The 14,652-nt window shown below is 54.1% G+C and overlaps 1 protein-coding gene across 1 annotated transcript in view; it reads left to right on the top strand.

The window, feature by feature from the left end:
* Window positions 1-14,652, top strand: part of MYOM3 (myomesin 3) — a 43,702-nt gene that overhangs the window by 11,189 nt on the left and 17,861 nt on the right. Inside the window, exons 9-19 of the mRNA XM_061186995.1 lie at window positions 509-670; window positions 1,299-1,440; window positions 2,415-2,614; window positions 3,302-3,355; window positions 3,741-3,868; window positions 6,608-6,791; window positions 9,354-9,528; window positions 11,498-11,619; window positions 12,010-12,197; window positions 12,432-12,558; window positions 13,686-13,864. Coding sequence (XP_061042978.1) covers window positions 509-670; window positions 1,299-1,440; window positions 2,415-2,614; window positions 3,302-3,355; window positions 3,741-3,868; window positions 6,608-6,791; window positions 9,354-9,528; window positions 11,498-11,619; window positions 12,010-12,197; window positions 12,432-12,558; window positions 13,686-13,864 — 1,661 coding nt within the window. The remainder of the gene's footprint in view (window positions 1-508; window positions 671-1,298; window positions 1,441-2,414; window positions 2,615-3,301; window positions 3,356-3,740; window positions 3,869-6,607; window positions 6,792-9,353; window positions 9,529-11,497; window positions 11,620-12,009; window positions 12,198-12,431; window positions 12,559-13,685; window positions 13,865-14,652) is intronic.

Genomic DNA, 14,652 nt, shown 5'->3' on the forward strand with positions numbered 1-14,652 from the left:
CACCCCAACTCTTTCAGTAAGTCCCCTACCCCTTTCCTGAGTCCTCACCCCCCTCAACAGGCCCCCCTCCCTCCATTAAGCTCACAACCCCTCCCCACCGAGCCCCACCTCCTTTCTCGAGCCCCCAGCATCCCAAAGAGCCCCTGACTCTCACACAGGGCCCCATCTCTCTTGTTCCCACTTCTTCACAGGACCTCCAACTCCTTACCGAGCTGCTCACCGAGCCGCCGACCACTTCCCTGAACCCTCATTACCTCACTGAAGCCCCAGCCCCTTCCCTGGGCCCGGCCCTGCCACCCCCCGTCCCGCCTCAAACCTTCTGCAGAGGAGAGTTCAGAGGCCACCTTGGTAGAGTCCTAGAGGTCACCACCCCCTCCCCAGATCCCCAGCAGAGCCTCAGGCTCTAGCCAGGCCAAGCTCACCTCTGCCTAGACCCCCAGAGCATCTGTGGGTTCCCAGGTGAGGCCCAGATCCCCCACGAGCTCACCCTGGATCCCTCCCTCTGCAGGGAGGCTGCTGAAGTCCTCCAGCCGCCGGCAGATCCTCTACGCAGACCGCCAGGCGTCCCTGAAGGTGTCCTGCGCCTACAAGGAGGACGAGGGTCTCTACACGGTCCAGGTGCCCTCGCCCTCTGGGCTCCGGGAGCAGAGCACCTATGTGTTTGTGAGAGGTGAGGGGGGCGGTGAGGGACCGGGGCTCTGCCTTGACTGATTTGCTGTGGGACATTTGGGCGAGTCCCTGCTCCTTGAGGCCTCGGTTTCCATGCTATATATTGGAGGTGCTGGGGTAGAGTCTCTCTAAGAATCCCTGTGCATCCCATGACCCTCCAAAGGGACACAGCCTGAGAGTCTCAGACACGGAGACAGCTGGAGAGGGAGGGCTGATCGTGGGCTGGGATCATTCTAGTCCTGGTTGATTTCTGTCTCCTGGCTTTGCCACTTCACTATCTGGGTGATTTGGGGTAATTCACTTCTCCTCTATGAGACTCAGTTTTCCCACCTGCAAGATGGGGGGTTGCGCCGGGACTCAGATTAATTTTGCCAATTGTTCAGGTGTGTGGCGTAGAATGGGCCCCTAATAAACCTTACTCCTACCCCCTACCCCCAGATGCTGTTGTTTGAAAGGAATCGGCTGTTATTCAGGTCCTGCTCCTCAAGATCAAACTGAGCCCCTGGGGGGTGGTTAATGAGAAGAGGACGAGGGGTGAGAATGGGAGGGGGTCTGTCGCCAAGTGGGCATTGACTGGAAGAGCCTCCCCCCCCCACTCTCTTCCCACCCCCGCCCACCCTGGGCTTCAGATGCTGCAGCCGAGAAGCCAGGGGCTCCAGGCTCCCCCCTGAATGTTCGATGCCTGAACGTGAACAGAGACTGCCTCACCCTGACGTGGACCCCGCCCAGCGACACCCGTGGCAACCCCATCACCAGCTACTCCATTGAGCTGTGAGTTGGTCTCTTCAGTGGCAGAGCCCATGGGGGTAGATGGCTCTGTGAGGATAAGAGTGGGGACCACAGGAAAGAGGGACCCCCATGCCTGTCCTTGGAATAGGGCAGGAGGTAGATGTGTTATTTAGGGGCAATAGAAGGGTGTCCGCCCCTGGAGTCAGCCGCTGCCCTCTAGACCCTTTACAGCAGGAGCTGACACTGGGAGGGGCAAACATCAGTGCCTGAAACCTGAGCACATGTGGATGCTGTCCTCCCTGAGTGACGGAGACAGAGTAGCACTGATGCGGGAGGGAGGGGGCACACCAGGAAAGGGAAGGCCCAGAACTTCCCACCTCCTTCACCTGCCGCCGGCTCCGAGGCCCTAGCTGGAGGTAACCTAATCCAGCCACTCGGATCCTTACAACAATCCCTATCTAAGGGAGAGGGGGACTCTCTAGTGCCCCATTCTACAGATGAGGAAACTGAGGTACGTGGCCCCATCCAGCCAGTACTGAGGACAGTGGCACCCAGGGGGGCGCAGAGACCCCAGACTCTGAGGGTCACTCTGGAATGCACTCCGACAGGGAGTGGACAGCCCTCGGGGGAAAGGCTAACTCGCCCACTCACAAGCCATGTGACCTTGGGCAAGTCATCTCACTCTCTAAACGCGGATCATGTTGGTAGAGTGAAGGTAATCACACCTAACCGTGAGGACCGTCAGGGTTAAACAAGATAACGGGTGTGGAGGGACACAGCACAGCTCCAGGCACGCAGGAAAGCTCCATGAAAGGCACTAGCTATTTTGATTAGCACCGTGCTTGGTGGAGGATGGTGAGAAGGCCTCCTGGGGCCCGAGGTTGGAGCCGGGCTTTTAAATGGAGAGAGATGAGCTGGGCCGGCAGCCCAGGGCGGGGGAAGGGACCTGGAAGAGGCTCAAACTGGGAAGATGTGAGTCATGGGCAGGGGCTGCAGCCGGGGCCTCTCTCCCACAGGTGCCAGGGCGAGTCCGAACAATGGGTGCTCTGCCACCAGACCCCCGGCGGGACCTGTCGGTGCCCAATCCAAGGCCTCGTCGAAGGCCAGAGCTATCGGTTCCGGGTGAGAGCCATCAGCAGAGCGGGCAGCAGCATCCCCTCCAAGGCTTCAGAACCGGTTGCCATGGGCGACCCTGAGGAAGCCCGGAGGAAGACAGGTGGGCACAGAGGCCCTGCAGGGACATTCCAGAGCATCAGTCAGGGCATACTCAGGACTGCCTCACGCAGCAGACAGGCGCACAGCCCCCACGCCAAGCCCTTATCCAGGAGGGGAGACACAGCCCAGCCCTCAGGAACCCCTAATCTGATGGAGGAGACACAGTGCTGTCCTTAGCAACCCCTAGCTGGAGGGGGAAGGTACAGCTCACCTGATGTAAGAAACACAAACCTGTCCACACAAGATGCTAATCTGGGGTAAAACCACAGCACCCTCTTCAGATGCCCTTAATCTGAAGGAGGAAAACCGTCCTGCCTCAGAAGCCCCCAGCCTGGACGGCGGGGGGGACACAGCCCTCTTAGCCCTGAGGAGCCAGCCTGATCTGGGTTTGCTGTGCCCTAGGGATCTGACCCCATCACTTCTCTCTGTCCTTCTTTGTCCCGAGAGGACAGAGCATCTTTGGGGTCCAAGAGCAGCGGTGCTGCACTTTGGACCCCTGAGATCGCTGGGGCCCAGATGGACCTGCTCGAGTGCCCACAGTGAGGGGCCGGAAGGCCAGGGCCAGGAGCCGGGGAGGAATCAGCACCCAGAGTGGGGCAGGCCCTTCCCTGTCACCTGCTGACCCCGCCCACCACACACACCCTGCACCCCTTAGTTCTCCCCTAACATGTTCCCTTCTCCCCACTAGAGATCCCCTTTGATATGGGAAAAACAATCACGGTCAGCACAGATGACTCTGAAGGTACGTGTGAACCTCCTGACACTTTGCCTCAAGACTCCAGCCCCCTTTGCGGTTCTGGAAACTCTGGGCCACAAACTGAACCCAGAGGCAGAAGCTGTCGTGTGCAGGGTGTGGGGAGGCGAGCGCGGGTAGGATCCAGGCTGAGAGGTCAGGCTCTCTGGTGGGCGACTGCGCCCCTCGCGGAGGAAGTAGACGTCGGGGAAAGTCCCGGCAGGACGTGGGGAGACCTGGGTTCTGGCCCTGGCTCTGCCCGGCCTTGCTGGGTGACTGGAGCAAGTTCCTGCCCCTCTCTGGGCCCCAGTTCCCTCCTCAGTGAAGTGAGGGGCTGAGATTCGGGGTCTCTGACGGCCCACACATCTCTGCCCCTGGATGGCTCTGCTTCCAGACTTCGTGACCATCCCCTTGTCCCCGACCAATGTCCACGCCAGCGAGATCCGCGAGGCCTATGTGGTTCTGGGCTGGGAGGAGCCAAGACCCCGGGGCAAAGCCCCACTGACGTACTTCCTGGAGAAGGTACGGAGACCCCAAGGGCCCCAGCCCCAGACCGGCCTGAGAAATAGACACGCTGTGTTACCAGGACGTGGGGGGGTGTTCAGGGAGGCGCTGGGAGACCCCGGCATTGTCCCCTGGGGAGGCCTGAAGAGAAGAGAATTTCCTGCCTGGAAGGCTTGAGCATAGCCCTGCACAGAGGCAGGGGGGTGGATTAAATGACCTTTCGAGGTTACCTCCAGCCCCGAGAGGCCAGTTACTGATGGCAGTTCCGGAAGCTGTTCACGGAAATACACAAAATTAAGAGAAACAGACAGTAACAACAGTAAGATCCACCATTTCCTGCGTACACCCCCAACACAAGTCTGTCTGGCATCTGGTCACACATTGGGTCGAACACCTAACCCTGGCCAGGGCCAGGGTGGGAGGGAAGCCAGGATGGTGCCCACCTGCTAGGGTCATTGACAGACAGCACATACAGGGCATGGGGGGTGGAGGCGGGTAGCACCAGGAGGCAGTTCTCCCTGGGGGCAGAGTAGGGGCGGGAGGCTGGGGAGGGGGGCAGCTCATGTGAAATGGATTTCACAGTGGAGGGGAGGCATCGTGGCGGAGTAAAAAACAGCATGGTGTCAAGATCCATTCCAATCCTGACTTCTGCTGTGTGAGCTACTTTACTAAGTTCTCTGAGCCTCAGTTTCCTCCAGCATAGAATGGAGACCCTACCCTGTGAGGACGAAATAAAAGCAGCACATAGCCAGGGCCCGCAGCCCTGGGACTGTAAACCCTTCCCAAGGAGATGCTTTTGCCTCTGATCCCCCTAAAGGAAGACACCAGGTTTACCTTCTCATTACTCGATGGGTCCAGCACGGTGCCTGGCACATGGCAGGTGGACAGTACAGGTTTAGTGAATCAAGGGATAAAAATGTTCCAGGGAAGAGTCTCTGGCTCTCGTTGTCCAGATGGGCCTCTCTGCACATTCACAGGTGATCCTATTTCTCTGACATGGGAAAGCTATGGATAATGGAGAATTTGTTTTGTGAGGCTATAGAGTATAATGGTTAAGACCTTGGAGTCAGACTGCCTGGGTTCTGATCTTGTCTCTGCTGCTTACTAGCTGTGTGACCTTGGGCAAGAAATCTAATCTCTCTGTGCCTCAGTTTCTTCTTCCATAAAATAGACATAATAATTGTACATCTTATAGGGTTGATGTGAGAATCAAATTAACTAAAGCACGTCAAGACTTAGAACAGAACTTGGCACACAGTGGGTGCTCAGCCATGTTCCTTGGTTTTTGTAGCGATTTCTTAGCCTACCTGGGTTCTAGGCTACTGACAGCCAGGTGGGCCTTGGGAGGGAAACGCATAGAGAGGGCAGGGTCAGTGGGTCCCCCCAGGGCTTCTAGGTTTTAACTCTCACACCCAGACTCAGCAGAAGTGGCCTCTGGGTGCCTTATTAACCTGCATCACGCTCGGCTCTTCACCCTCTATCTACCCAGAGACACAGGATTTATGGCTGCCTTTGGGGGCCCTGATGCTGTGTAGAGTGAGCAGGTTTGGGGGTACCCACACCTGAGCTTAAATACCAAATATGCCAGCTAGTAGACGCGTGACTTTTGGCCAAGTTACCAAAACTTCCTGAACCTGAATTTCCTCATTGGTGGGGAAATTAACCCTTACTCTGCAGAGTTATTGTGAGAATTCATCCATTTACTCATGTATTCATCCCACAAACATAGACCGAGCACCTCTCACGCATCAGTACTGTTCTCAGTGGTGGATAAAACAGACAAACTCCTGCCTCCAGAGCTGAGATTGGAGTATCCGAAAAGTATTTGGCACATTTGCTAATGGTAGGAGCTTAGGAGAAAGACAGAAAGCATGGAGGGGATTTGAAGTGTTGAGGGAGGGACTGCTGACCTTTCACATGCCGGGGGGCGGTGCTGGGGAGGCCACCCTGAGAAGGTGAGTTTTGAGTAAAGACCCAAAGGAAATGAAGGGCAAACCAGAGATTTCTGGGGGAAGAGCATTCCAAGAAAAGGGACCAGCAAGTGCAAAGGCCCAGAGGCAGGGATGGGACCTGGCACCATCAAGGAACAGCAGGGGGACACAGAGCCTGGTGACTGGGCAAAGGGGGGCATGGAATGTGGCCAGACAGGTGGCAGGAGTCAAGCCATGGAGAATTTCGCTCTGAGGGAGATGCGGGGCCTGGGAGGGTTCTGGGCAGACACGGATGTGATCTGACTTGTGTCATAAAAGGATGCCTCTGCCTGTCATTTGGAGAAAAGACTGAAGGGAGTTAAAGGTAGAAACAGGCAGACCAGTTAGGAGGCTATTGAGATAACTCAGGCGAGAGACGATGGTGGCTTGGATCAAGGTTGTGGAGGGGAGCATGGGGGTGATAAGCCATGGTTGGACTCTGGATAGATTTTGAAGGTAGAGCCAACTGGGTTTGTTGACAGGGCATCTTCAGGGGATGAGAAATGAGAGAAAGAGTCCAGGATGGCTCCCAGGGTTCTGGCCTGAGCAGCTGAAAGGACGGGTGCCACTAACTCGATGTGGGCTGCATTGGCATGGGAGCAGGTTCCAGGGTCAGTTCTGTTGAATGTGAGATGCTCGATGGGCATCCAGGTAGAGACGTCACGGAGGCAGGTGGATCCAGAGTTCAGGTGTTGAGGGGCACCCTGGGCCAAGGATAGAAGTTAGTGAGAGCACATGTGGGAAGGCAACCACTTAACCAAAGGCAAGTTTCTCTCCCTTGTCACAGTCGGTCATAGGTAGTGGCACCTGGGAGGCCATCAACTCAGAAACGCCTGTGAAATCCCCGAGATTCGCCCTTTTGGATCTGGAGAAAGGGAAGACGTATGTCTTCAGAGTGCGAGCGATAAACCAGCACGGCATGAGCGATCCCTCGGAGCCCAGCGAGCCCATCGCCTTGAGGGGGAAGCCAGGTACCTGTGTGATGCAGGAGATGGGGCCAGGCCAGGCCAGGCTGTCAGCATCCAGGGCTCGGGACCCCATGGCTGCAGGGACGGAGCCGTGCCCATTTCTCTGTCCTTGACCACTTCTACCTGTCACGAAGCTGAAAAGCAACATGATCACAGGCCTGTACAGTTTTAGACCATCAAGAATTATTGATACATTTCTCTGGGCAGGAGGCTCTTGAAAGTATAGACATTTTTTCTAGATCAACAATTCACAGGTTGCAGAATCCAGCCAGGTCCAGCACAGGATCTGAGTGTGACCAAGTGGTCCCTCAGTTCTAAACGTCTCCAACCAGGGCCTGATCCCACCTTGTGCAGCCAGGAGTGAGCCCCTGGGCAGGCCTCCGGCCCTCTCCCTGGTCCCACCCCAAGTTCCGCCTCACCAGGCGGGACCCCTCTCATCTGCAGCACAGCGTGGGCCTGGGCAGGTCATTTCCGAGCTGCGAACCTTGGTGTCCTCACCTGCCAAACCCATTGTTCTGAAGGCCTGGTTATCGCCCCCACCTGTGGCTCCTTCCTGAGTCTCCCAGCAGCAGCTCCAACCTGGTCCTGACTTCCCGGGGTTCCCTCTCTCCTCTGAGGCCTCTGGATTCTGATAAGATCAGAAGGTTCCCTGCAGCTGCCATCACCAACTAGTCCTTTAAGGAACCCAGCTGCAGCACTGCCCGTCCGAGAAGAGCCTGATATGCTGCAAGGCCTGTTTGCGGAAGATTTCAAAGTCCTAGATTTGTACTGTTTCAATAATGTAGAAAAAAGAAATATATATATATATATATTCATAGTAAGTATAAATAGGTTGGTGGGCAAATGGAGTTTTTCTTTAATTCTGGTCTGGTTAACATTTAGTCTTGACTCAGGGGCCTGGCCAGTGAGTGGTTTGTGATTGGATGTGGGCAGTCTCTGGACCACAAGGCAGCCTTAGGGCAAGGTTCTGGTACAGTTCGGAGAAGGAAAGAAGAGAGAGGAGGGGAGGAGAGGAATAAAGAAAAGGCATTTACTTGTATTATGAAAGTGAAATTATACAAAAATGGGAAAATACAAAAGAAGCGAGAGAGAGAGAAAGAGGAAGGGAGGGAGGGAGGGAAGAGAATTCCCTCCATCCCAGGATTCCGCTGACCAAGGTTACCAAGGGTAACCACTGTGAGCATCTAGGTGCTTGGGCCTCTGGCCTTTGACACATGCATGCTAATGCATCTTTCTGAAAGTCCAGTCAAACCACACGTAGAGCTTTGCATTCTACCTTTTAAAATTAACATTATACCACAAACGTATCCTCAGGTCTTGAAATCATGATTTTAGTGTGTGAGTACTACTCCATACGTGGATGCCCTCAGCTCAAGTTCTTGCCTACGAGTAGAATCAGGTCTCTTGGACACATGGGGCCCCTGAGTGCCCTCCTTCTACCCTCTCCCGCCACCCAGCCTTCATCCACTGTCACACTGTCTTCAACCTGAGAGGCTGAAGTTGCTGACAGGACCTTCCTGAGCCCAGGACCCCAAGTCTGTTTCTCAGTACTTCCCCTGGGCCAAATGCAGAGCCTGACTCAGAGTAGGCACTCAATAGTTACTGGATTTATGTTGGATGGATGCTGAGTTCAGCCTTTGCCTGTTGACTTTGAGGCACCACCAGAACACAAGGAGAGGTGTCCAGGGAAAAATGGAAGATGAGGCTCTAGAATTCAGGAGAGAGAGCAGGCCTGGAGGTAAAGCCTGGGGAGTCACCTGCAGAGAGGTGAGGGTTGAAGACATGAGAATAGGTGGACACTTGAGATGAGAAAAGAGGAGAAAAATGGAGCAAGTCAAGGAACAGAGGAGGAGTTCCACATTTGGGGACAAAAGAAAGAGGGGGAGCCACAAAAGGATGTGTAAGGAGTTTGAGAAGTAAAAAGAGAACTAGGCAGGTCCTGTATCTGCCATCCATCCATCCATCCTTTCATCCATCTATCCATCTATTCATCGACCTATCCATCCATTAGTCTATTGATCCATCCATCCATCCATCCATCCATCCATCCATCCATCCATCCATCCGTCCATTCTTCCATCCATCCATCCATCCATCCATCCATCCATCCATCCATCCATTCTTCCATCCATCCATCCAGATCTGTCCATTTAACACATCATGGCAAACCCTACCTCAAGGAGCATAGTCTCAGGGAGCCATGAAAGTTAAAGTTTCAAGGGAAATAAAATGAAGTTTCCTAGAGATCAAAGATAAGGCTGAGGAAAATTGTCAGATCTGGTGACTTCTAAGAGAGAGAGCGAGCGATAGTAAGGATTAATGAATGGGGATTTTAGTGAGGAAGCGGGGATGTTTGGAGGTAAGATGAGAGAAGACTTTCAGAATACAAGAGTCTGGAGCACACCTCTGGGACTAGGAAAGAGCTGCCCAAAGCCCCAGGGCATGTCTGGAACGCACGTGCCCCCCGTGATTGCCATGTGCGCACCTCCCCGCCTCTCCCACACGCCTCCCCTCCCCAGCCGTGTAACTCAGCATCTTCACTCAGTCCACACTTCTGATTTTCAGCCACTCTCCCTCCTCCAACTCAAGTTCAAGCTTTCCGAGACACACAGACCTCTGTCTCCCTGAACTGGGATCCTGTGAAAGACAGCCCAGAGCTCCTGGGTTATTACATCTACTCCCGGGAGGCAGGATCATCCGAGTGGAAAACAGTTAACAACAAACCCATCCAGGGCAACAGGTGAGTTTGCCCCCACCCCCTTCCTGCACTAGGGCAGGGCCGTAATAATAATGAAGCCTGACATTCACGGTACGGTTGGGTGTTGGGCACTGTTCTAAGTTCTTTTCATATATTAGGTCATTTAGTTCTGGCTGCAATCCTATGAACTTAGGACTATTATTTCTATTATCATTGTACAGATGAAGAAACCGAGGCACAGAGCAGTTTAAGTGGAGTTTGCCAAAGCTCACTTAGCTAGTAAGTGGAGTTTGCCAAAAGTCACTTAGCTAGTAAGTGGACTTGACCCAGACAGCCTCTTTTTCGGCAAGCACTCACCAGCAGCGTGCTGTTTGCAGGTAGTGGTGACTGGCTAGGTCTTGTCCTTCCAGGAGCTTAGAGACAGAGAGGCGGAGAGTGCAGCCAGGGCGGCTGGGGTTCAGGCTCCACACCCGCCCCTCCCTCACCGGGCAGCCCTGCACAGAGACTCGCCCTCTCTGAACCTCGGCTCAGACTTCTGTGCTCTTGCCTATCCCACCCTCACTCCCCTCTGAGTCTCCCTCCTCACTCGGTGGCCCTGGTCCTTGCAGGCAGAAGCCTCGAGGCTTCTGGACTCATGACTTCTCTCCGTTTTGAGGTTCTGTGGGGTCAGGGGCTCAGGTGGTGACACCCACCCCCTTTCCCTTTCCATCAGACGACCAGCTGTGGGCTCCCCTCACCCTGGGCTGCGAGCCCCAAGATTATCTCACCCAGAAAAGGGGACAGGACCTGGTGCCCCTCTGGCACGCGGTGCCTCACGGTCACTCATGCTTTGTCACTGCTAAAGTTCTCCAGTTGGAGAATAATCGGGTTTTGGACCAATGAGCTTGGAGTCCAGGTTATCCCTAGGATGACATCTCTCCCCCGACTTGCATTCAGATGTGCGTCCCTGGAGGGGACGACAGGGGCTGAGGGAGAGTCATGTGATGAAAGTGGCATGTCGGAAGAATGTGTCACACGTGGGGCATGGCATGGTCCTCTGGTACATCCAGAGACCTCGTCACATGTGTGCATGTCATCGGTTACATGTGTCAGGGCTGGAAAGAGGCTAAACACTGCTGCCCAGGAGTGCTGCCTGGGGTGATGGTGTGAAGGGAGCTCAGCTGGGAGGCAGGGTCTGGTCCACCACCGTTCCGCGAGCTCCTTCGAACCTGGCTCACAGGAGATGCTCAAAAAAGACCTCAATGAATGAATACTGAACGGGCAGGCGCTGCACTGGGATTCAGGAGACCCGGGCTCGGTCCAGGCTGTGTTCCTAACTGGCTGTGTGCTCTTGGCTCACCCCATTCCTTCTGGGGGAGCCCTTCGCTACCTGTAAAATGAAGAAACTGGATGGTCTGATCCATAAAGGCCCCTCTGACATTCCAACATTCAGCTCCTCGGGGTCAACTGGCTGAGGGAAGCTCCCTGTAAAACAAGATTTGCTACAGGAAAATGTTGATAAGTGAAAAGGGAAAAAAGAGGTTCACAATTTGGGTCTTATCAAGAAGAGACAGGATGGGAGGACATTTTTCTCTAAGCTAGAGTGTCCTTGTATGTCTCTGGCGGATAATTCAGAGGTCTTTAAAAGGACTCTGTGCTTTAGTCACAGCAACCGTACAGATAAGAAGAGCCATTTGGTGTGTTTCCAGGACGAGGCCCAAAGTCCTAGAGATGTACGAGGTTGCTCAGTTTAGGGGTTGGCTACCTGGGCCTTCAACTGCTAACTTTCCCAGCGTATTTGCATCTTAATAATAGGCTCTGGAAGCTACATCCTTTAAAACCTTAAGGACCTCATCCTCCAGGGGGCAGGCATCACTTTGGGGTCAGGGGCAATGTCTTTAGGCAAGAACTGAGGCCTCAAATCCTACCACGCTGGTGGCCACTTATCGCCACAAGGTTGTTCTAGAAAGTTCAGGAATGTCTCCATGCTGTTGGTTTGGCCTTTCCTGAAGACTGTACATTTCTCTCCCAGGTTTACGGTTCCCGGGCTGAGGACAGGGAAGGAGTATGAGTTTTGTATCAGGTCAGTCAGCGAGGCTGGAGTTGGGGAGAGCTCAGCCGCCACCGAACCCATCAAGGTCAAGCAGGCTCTGGGTAAGTCCAAGGGGCAGGTGCAGCCTGCACACCTCTGGGGACAGACCTGGGCTGAGCAGAGAGCAGGGAGCTTATCGACCACCTCTTGGAGGGTCCAACTCCAGAGGCCATGGGGCAGAAGCCTTCTCAGGGGATCTGGTGCTGACCCCGACCACCCCTTCCTTTGGGGAGGAAGTAGCAAAGGCCCGAGGCCATGGGGTGAAGTCTGACCAGCTCGGAGGCCCAGGTGCCCTGCACGTAGCTGAGTCAGCATTACCAGTGGACGCTACTGGCTAAGTCCGTGCCCCAGAGCAGGGTGGGCACCCACTGGGGGAGGCTCGCTGCCTCCCTCGGGCCCCACTGCCCAGTCCGGCCGCCCCTCGGGAGCATCACCCCCTTGCCTCCCCGTAGCTATACCATCTGCTCCCTATGACTTCGCCCTCCTGAACTGTGGGGAAAATGATATGGTCATCGGGTGGAAACCCCCCAAGCGGCGTGGAGGGGGCAAGATCCTGGGCTACTTCCTGGACCAGCATGACTCGGAGGAGCTGAACTGGCGCTCGGTCAACCAGCAGCCCATCCCCACCCAGATCTGCAAGGTGAGGCTGGAATGCGGCCACTGGCCTGGTGTCCTGATTTGTGTGGGTGGAGAGCGGGGGTCAGGGTTGGAGGTCCCGAGGCTGAGAGGGGCCTCAGGTTTGGTGCCTCGATAATCCAGCTGATTGTCAAGTGCAGACCAATCTTATCTGAAGCTCCTATAGACCTCCTGCTGTGAACCTCGTCCCCTGCCTCCCCAGCCTCCGCCTTCACGGTCTGTGTTTTTGCTCTTCAAGGTCAGTGACCTTCATGAAGGCCAATTCTATGAGTTCCGTGCCCGGGCAGTAAACTGGGCTGGTGTTGGAGAGCTGTCGGCGCCCAGCAGCCTGTTTGAGTGCAAGAAGTGGACGATGCCTCAGCCAGGTGAGCGGCTGGGAGGTGCCAAAGCCCAGCACCTGCCCTCCCCTCCCCTCCCCCAAACTAACAAACAAGATGACCGCTACCGCCGGGCTCGCTGTGCATTCAAGCTTGCTCTGTCGGTCCCAAACCCCAGACCTCTGCCCCCTGTAACCTCTGACACAGTCTTAACTCTGCCAAGTCAAGAGCCCTGACCTTGGCCATTGACTGGCCCTGTACCCGCATCCAAATTATCCTCTAGCTCAACACCCCATCTGAGCTCCGATTCTCAACACAGACAAATCTCAAACCCCAAAGGCACACTGCTAGGTGACCAACTCCTCCCAGTTTGCCCAGGACTTTCCCAGTATTACCACTGCAAGTCCTGTGTCCCAATCCTGGACAAACAGGGCAGGTTGGTCACCCTCTGCACCACTCCCGCAGCCCCATCAGCCTTCTCACAAAGTAGCCCTTCATCTCCCCCTTAGGAAGGAAGGATGACAACCTGCCATCATTCTGTTCAGCTCAGTTCTGTTTTCTGCACAAAACCTTTACCTGAATGGCAGATAATCACTATGCGTGATGCTTTAGACAACGACAGTTATAAACAACTGATATTTGTTGGGTGCTTACTATGTATTGACACTTTCCATAAATTATGTCATTAATGCTCGCGACAGCACTATTTTATAAGAACTATTATTATCCCCATTTTACCGACGAGGAGACAGGAACATAGAGGCTAAGTAACTTGCCCAGAGTCCCCATAGCCTGAAAAAGGGTGTTCGCTGGGTCATGAACCCCGGTGATCTGACTCTGGAGTCCACACCCTGAGCTTCTACGTTAAACACTGAAATGGCAAAGAGATTAGAAAGATTAATGCTGTCTGGGACAGGGATGGGGAGGGTCAAGGATGTTTCCCAGAGGAAGTGATATTGAGCACACTTTGAAGAGTTAACTCTATTGCAGACACAGACCAAGCTTTGCCATGAAGCCAAGGCCGGCCAGGTCCCCACCATGTCCAGAGCAGGCACTTCCAGGCCTGGCTGGGACTGAAAGATTGACAAGCTTGCTGACTCGCCACCCGCCCACTGCCTGACTGGCTGGCTGGCCATTTGGCTATCCATCTCCTTCTCTACCCCGTCTTCCCACAGGACCCCCGTATGGCGTGCGGGTGTTTGAAGTGCGGGCCACCTCCCTGATGCTGACGTGGGAGCCCCCACTGTACCAAGGGGCCGGACCGGTCACAGGCTACTGCATCAGTGTCCAGGAGGAAGGCTCTGAGCAGTGGAAGCCGGTCACTCCAGACCCCATCTCTGACACCCACCTGAGGGTGAGTCCCTGCCCCTTCATCCTCTGACCCGCCCTAAGCCTTCCCTGCCACAGGATATGGCAGGACTACAGAACATCAAAGCTGGAACGACCCTCAGAGATCACTGCCCTCACTTCATGGCAGCAGAGGACCAGAGAGGGGGAGCGGCTTAGCCAGGGTCACGCAGCGGGTCGGTAGTAGGTCTGGCCGGCGGTTGGTCTTAACCCGCTCCATGCTGCTCAGATTCCTCCCTAAAACCTCACTTATAATCAGCAAGGTAGATTAGCATTGGATATGCACTTCCCTTGAGCTAGGAATTCTGCTTCTAGGATTGAACTGTAGAGAAATAATTAGTCAAGTGTGCAAAGAGCTAAGGACAGCGACGCTCGTTGTAGCGTTGTTTATAAAGGCAAAATTTGGAAACAACTTAAATGTCCATCAGTAGTGGGCTTGCTTAAATAAATCACAGTGTATCCTTAATGTGGACTCAGTGTCAGTGAGTGTAAAGGCTACGGTAGCTGAAGGAGTGGCAATAATATAAAGAATGAGGTAGAGCTAAAAAAATTAAAAATAAAAAATAAAAATTTAAAAATTTTTAAAAAAAGAGTGAGGTAGAGCTACGTGTATGTTGTGACATAAAAACATATCCACCATATGTGGCTAAGAAAAAAACACAATACAGAGCAGGATATTTATATGTTAGATAACATTTAGAACATGTATATCATATTGTATATTAATGAACATAGAGGCATATATGCGTTTCTTAATTTAAATGAGAAGCAAACTCTAAACTCTTTGGATAAATA

Source organism: Eubalaena glacialis, chromosome 3 (assembly GCF_028564815.1).
Source record: "Eubalaena glacialis isolate mEubGla1 chromosome 3, mEubGla1.1.hap2.+ XY, whole genome shotgun sequence".
Lineage (NCBI taxonomy): Eukaryota > Metazoa > Chordata > Mammalia > Artiodactyla > Balaenidae > Eubalaena > Eubalaena glacialis.